Here is a 5,608-nt window from a genome sequence, read left to right on the forward strand (position 1 = left end):
CACTTTTTAAAAATTTTTAGTATATATATTTATTATTCTATACCATAATATATATACAATATTATTTTGATTTGAAATATAATCCCGTGCATAGCACGGGTGAAAACACTAGTTTTAGTTAATCATGGACAGATACGTTCTTATTAAAATAATAACCTCCATAAGATAAGTACATATACATCCAAAATACTCTTGTAACTACTCTTTTCGCCAATAATCGATGGAATTATCCAGATGGGTTGAAACTGAAAGCGTGAGCAGGACCTTCATTTATGAGTAGTCTTTACCCTCTTGTTTGTTTCCTTCAAAATTTTTATTTGGATTAATCACATTTTATCCCCTTAAAGAATATTTCATTTCTCAGTTTAACCCCTAATTTTTTATTTTGCTCACTTATTCCCCTTTAAGGCAAAATTATCTTTGCATTATTTTGACTTTTCATTTACCTCGTTTTCCTTTCTTTTATTTCTTTTTCTCTTTCTTCTTTATTTAATTCTTCCTCTTTCCCACAAAAATCTTCACTTTAATGATTGAAATTAAAAAAGAAAAATTGCATATATCTATCATCTCCTTAAATGATTAAAAAAATATTCAAATCACTTTTCTAAAATACAATTTTTTTAGCCTTTCAATTCTTTTAATTTTAGATTTTTCTCTTTCCTTTCTAGTTTCTCATTTTATTCTCAAGAAAATATCATAAGATGAAATTGTTTTCCTTTCTTTTATTTCTTTTTCTCTTTCTTCTCTCTTTCATCATTCCCAATAGAAATTCCATTTCAACGGAAATTTTTTTTTGAGTTTGTAATTGCATATTTCTGGGTGAATGTTTAAAAGACATCAAAAACTAATTTTGATTTTTTGTGTGATGCCACGTGTCATAAATTTCTATTGATGATTATTAATCAGATCACAATTTCATTTTAAGATATTTTCTTGGGAATAAAATGAGATGAGAAACTAGAAAGGAAATAGGAAAACCCAAAATTAAAAGAATTGAAAAGCTAAAAAAATTATATTTTAGGAAAGTAATTTGAATATTTTTTTAATAGTTTAAGGAGAAAATAGATTTCTGCAATTCCTCTTTTTTAATTTCAATCATTAAAGTGAAGATTTTTGTGGGAAAGAGGAAGAATTAAATAAAGAAGAAAGAGAAAAAAAATAAAAGAAAGGAAAACAAGGTAAATGAAAAGCCAAAATAATGCAAGGGCAATTTTATCCTAAAGGGGATTAAGTGAGCAAAATTAAAAATTAAAGGATAAACTGAAAAATGGAGTATTCTTTAAGGGAATAAAATGTGATTAACCCTTTTTATTTGTATAACATTGGAGATAGGTTGGCATAAACAAAATGTGTCACTTAATGTATCATCAGATATATCCTTCTTCAGAAAGATAATTAACAACTTGTTCCCCTACAACGACTCCACATCTAATTAACTACCACTCCCCCAAGATAAACTATCGCTTTTCTAGGATAATGGGCAAACTTTGTCATACTAGAACATAAGCTTTCACAGGTGGTTTTTTTTGTTTTTTAGAAGAAGATGATATACACATCCATAAATTACAGCTATAGCTTAGAGGACGACCCAATGTCACAATACGTGCAGCTGTATGGTTGGAGATACGTTATCATGAATCCATTCCACAACCTCAGGCCTAATTTTGTGGGAATTACTTGCTACTTCGGAATCCCACCGGTTGAATCTCTTGTATATCTTGCGGCATGGGTTAATGAAGAGCACTCCAAGTTCAACCAAATTGTCAAGCAGGTATTCCAGCAGCTCAATTTCATGCGGACTACCATAGAATCCATTTATTTCCAACTTAGTCAGGTGCCTATGAGTGCATTCAGGAAGCTGCCTTGGTGAAATATTTGATTTTCTGATGTAGCTTGGAGAAAACAACTGAAAGAAACAAAAAGAAAGAATCATTAAGGGGAAAAACACCTTCTCAACAGATGAAGAATGAAACAGAAATCGCAGAGGCAGTCAAAGTACTCGTCTCCCCAGGATTTTGCACAGTCTTGCTATATCTGTGGCACAGATAGACACTCTCTGATAAATGCCAATCGGCAAGTCAAGTCTGTGTAAAACAAAACATCTAACAGCAAGGAGCAGGAATGAAACGAAGGAAAGAACAGCCAAGAGCGAGAAGCAATTCAACGGGAAAGGCAAGCAAATATGCTTACATTGAGTTGGAGACTGCGCAACGAAGTGAAGGTCTTCAGCACATAAATAATCCAATCAAATTTGTCTTCATCGTGGAAAGGAAAAACCGTAAGGATTAGCTCCTGGACATTAGTAAAGTTTAGCACCTTGTCTGGCAGCTCTGGTGTCTGTGATAGAAAGAAAACACAGTAAATACAAATTGACATCCGAAAACATAGCTAAAATCCTTAAATAATGCAGCAAATTAAACACACGGAAAGGTGATATATCAAAACTTGGAACTGCTCTTTGAATAACTATTTTACCTTCATGCCCAGTACTGAGACCAGATTTAAAGTCCGCAAGTGAGGTATATCACAAGCAAACCTCGAGAGTGCAGAGCTCACACCATCTTGTCTGTTATGACCCGTGAAACTCAGATACATATCTGTTAACCTTGGGGCATATTTGAAGGAAAAAGTGGCTAATTCACCGGTATATTCAAATGTGGTAAGACTCTCCGGACCAAGTTCAATGCTGTCTAATCTAGGGCAATTCTGTATGCTTAGAATCTTAAGACGAAATTTTGGACAGGAGAATTTAAGTTTCACAAGGTTGGTGCAGGCAAGCAAACTCAAATTTTCAAGACGTAAACAGGTCAACAAGAAATTCTCTAGTTGCTGATCACTGATATTAACGTCCCGTAGTTCAGCGGTGGTCAGAGAGGCCAGGCTGCCAGGAGTGGGAACAGAATCAAAATTACAGCAGGTCAGTCGGAGATGCTTTAGAGTACATCTAACATTAGGGGATGCAAGAAGCGAGCAGGAAAATGTATAACGCTCGAATTCAGCTAGGGGCACGTTATCTACTTTAAAACTACATGATTCGGACAGATCAAGGTCAATGATCTCAGCTCCCTTAGCAAATGCGCATTCAATCCACTCACTGATGTGAGAAGCGAACTCTTTACCTAAGTGGAAGTGTATGGCTAAAGAGTCTATCCTCAGACCTCTTCGACGCTGATGCATAAGGTGATCAACCTTTTCCACAAAGTGAAGCCTTTGCAACTGCCTGTCAGGTTCACCAAAACAGCAGGACATGCTTTTGGAATGAATTTTGTTCCCGAGTATGCTGGCCGAATCAAACAATAGGCAGGGGTGACTAGTCCAAATGGCTCTCCAACTTTTCGACAAGATACTAGTCCTTACTGCCTCTTTTAGCGTAAGCCTCGAGATGATTTTGGACAGAATTCCATCTGGAAGTACCCCCAGAAAATCCTTTGTTGCCTAGAGGTCCAAAATAACATAATATTTAAGAGGAGAAGGGAAAAAGGAGGAAACTTTAATCTTTTGAAAAAAAAAAAAATTGGTGTGCTCAATGTGCATTACCGTTGTTCTGGTAGACTTTTGATGCAGTCCCATGTTGACTCCTCCTGGCCGCGCAGTTAATTTACCTGGATACAAGAGCAGTTGGAATGAGAATCACAAAGTTAGAGAGGTTTGAGTGCACAAGAAAGAACGAAACAGTGGAAGCCAATATTTCAGAGGTAAATCGTGACAAGGAAACACCGAATTGTGGTTTAAAGTATAAACCAATAAAAATGAACACAAGATTCAGCTAGGATGGTTAATCTACATGAAATGAAACAGGCAACATCGAACAGTAGAAAGCTGTTAAAAAAAAAAGAATGCAAAATTTGAATCCCAAGACTGGAGCAAAAGCTAGCGAATTTCTAATATCTTGCAGGCCATCCCTACTTCTGATGCGGACCATCCATATTAAAATTGGAGGGGTGTAAAGAAAATGTCTTTGGGACGAGTATTAGAGCAGATGGGTTCGAGGAATCATGCGCGGAAAAAATAAAAGGGGGAAAAAAAGGGCCACCACTTGAGAGGAACAACAGCGACATTCTAAAGCCTTGTTTCAGATAAGGAGTTTATGCTTTCCTAACAAGAAGATGTAAAAGAAAAGAAAACAGTAATAATGATAACAAGAAGATAAAGAAAAAGACGGTTGAAGGCAAAAACTAGATAGGGAAGAAGCGAAAAACAAAAAGGGGAAAAAAAAAAGAAGAAAAAAGAATGCAGCAGAAGGAGAGAGGGGAGCAAAGAGCCATACCCGGCTTGCTTGCTCCGAAGAAATTCGAGGCGTTGAGCTGAGGTGGGCTGGCGGGACGAGAGCAGTCTGCACTCTGGGTGAGGGGAGCAAATGTGCGGCGACGCTTGGGTCCTTAGCTGTGTATTGTTGTATTGCTGCTGCTGCTACTACTACTACTTGGTGTACGTTAGCTTGTTTGGTATATGTAGGAGTACATAAGAGTCATCCAGTAATAAGCATCCTTGTTTCCCGGCGTTTCCTTTTACTTTTCCTCGCTGGATTTTTATTTTTTATTATTTCCTAAAACCAAAAAAATCGCTGGTGTTGCTGTAGCCCAAAGTGATTTGACTTCCGAGTCTGAGACGAATCCCAATTGGCAGGTATGAGCAGTTTAAATTTTTTCTCCTTTTTTTGTTCTTTTAAGGGAGAAGGAGAGGGTGGTGCGGCCGGTGGAGTGGAGGGTCGAGTGACATAAACCATGCGCAGAGCAAAGTGAAGAGAGAAGGTGGGGGTAGTGGCACAGTAATTATTTTTTGAAAAATTTCGTCCCTAAATATTTTTACTAGAGCTGATTTAGCCTCTAAGTTTTATTTTTAGCCAATTTGATACATAAACTTAATTTTTGGGTCCAATTAAGGTCCTCTGCGGCGGCGCCACCTCATAGAAGCGATTTGGCTCTTAATTTAATAATTAAACAAGGACATTTTGAAAACTTTGTGTACTGTCCTCCTTTCACCGTCAAAGGCAATCTCCTCCATCAACCATCAAACTCCACTATCCGCCAACCACGTCCTCTTTCCTCCCCCACCCTTCTCCTCCTTTTCTCCTCTTCCCCTATTTTTTTCATCATCATCTCACTCCTACATCTCTCGCCCATCCCTTTTTTCACCACCCCTTGCTTCTCCCTCACCCTCAGGAGTTTGGGTCAAAGAGGCAGCACATAATTAAGAAACCTAATTCATCGATTTCATGTTTAGAATTTCAAATCATCTATAAGGTAATCATAATAGGACCATGGCAAACGTCAAAGTAATGTAATGGAACCTCATGATCTCTTTTCAAAGTGTACCAGACTCATCACGGTTGCTTAAAACCCGTATACTTCCTTTCCATGATTCATTGTACTAAAAGACCAATATCTTGAGCAAATGTGCAATCTTTTCTATACTAATCTCTTGACCAGTACCGTCATTGACTTAAATATGTGATGGAAATAGCTTATAAAAGATAACACTATAATAACATTGGGAAACATATTCTTTTAAAGCCGATTATGCCAGTGGTGATCACCTTTGCAGCAAGAAAATGGCGACAGTGATTGGATGCTAGAGTTTTCTTCTTATTGCAAATTCTTTCTTGCAA

General features: G+C 37.1%; 1 protein-coding gene across 6 annotated transcripts; it reads right to left on the reverse strand.

The window, feature by feature from the left end:
* Positions 1-1,333: 1,333 nt before the first annotated feature.
* On the reverse strand, positions 1,334-4,608 carry LOC113733818 (F-box/LRR-repeat protein At3g26922). 6 transcript variants are annotated; one of them, XR_003459160.2, is made up of 6 exons: positions 4,268-4,607; positions 3,538-3,602; positions 2,476-3,435; positions 2,191-2,337; positions 2,000-2,084; positions 1,710-1,906 (listed from the first exon to the last, which is right to left on the reverse strand). XR_003459160.2 is itself a non-coding variant. In XM_072081563.1 (6 exons), the coding sequence occupies exons 2-5, from the start codon at positions 3,568-3,570 to the stop codon at positions 2,029-2,031; spliced, it is 1,146 nt and encodes a 381-aa protein (XP_071937664.1). In that variant the 5' UTR covers positions 3,571-3,602; positions 4,268-4,608; the 3' UTR covers positions 1,710-1,906; positions 2,000-2,028. The 6 variants fall into 6 exon arrangements, 4 of the variants coding, with proteins under 4 accessions (XP_027115792.1, XP_071937663.1, XP_071937662.1 ...); XM_072081563.1 differs by having other exon boundaries at positions 2,000-2,034; positions 4,268-4,608; XM_027259991.2 differs by lacking the exon at positions 2,000-2,084 and having other exon boundaries at positions 1,334-1,906; positions 4,268-4,590.
* Between the last annotated feature and the right edge of the window lie 1,000 nt (positions 4,609-5,608).

Source organism: Coffea arabica, chromosome 3c (assembly GCF_036785885.1).
Source record: "Coffea arabica cultivar ET-39 chromosome 3c, Coffea Arabica ET-39 HiFi, whole genome shotgun sequence".
NCBI lineage: Eukaryota > Viridiplantae > Streptophyta > Magnoliopsida > Gentianales > Rubiaceae > Coffea > Coffea arabica.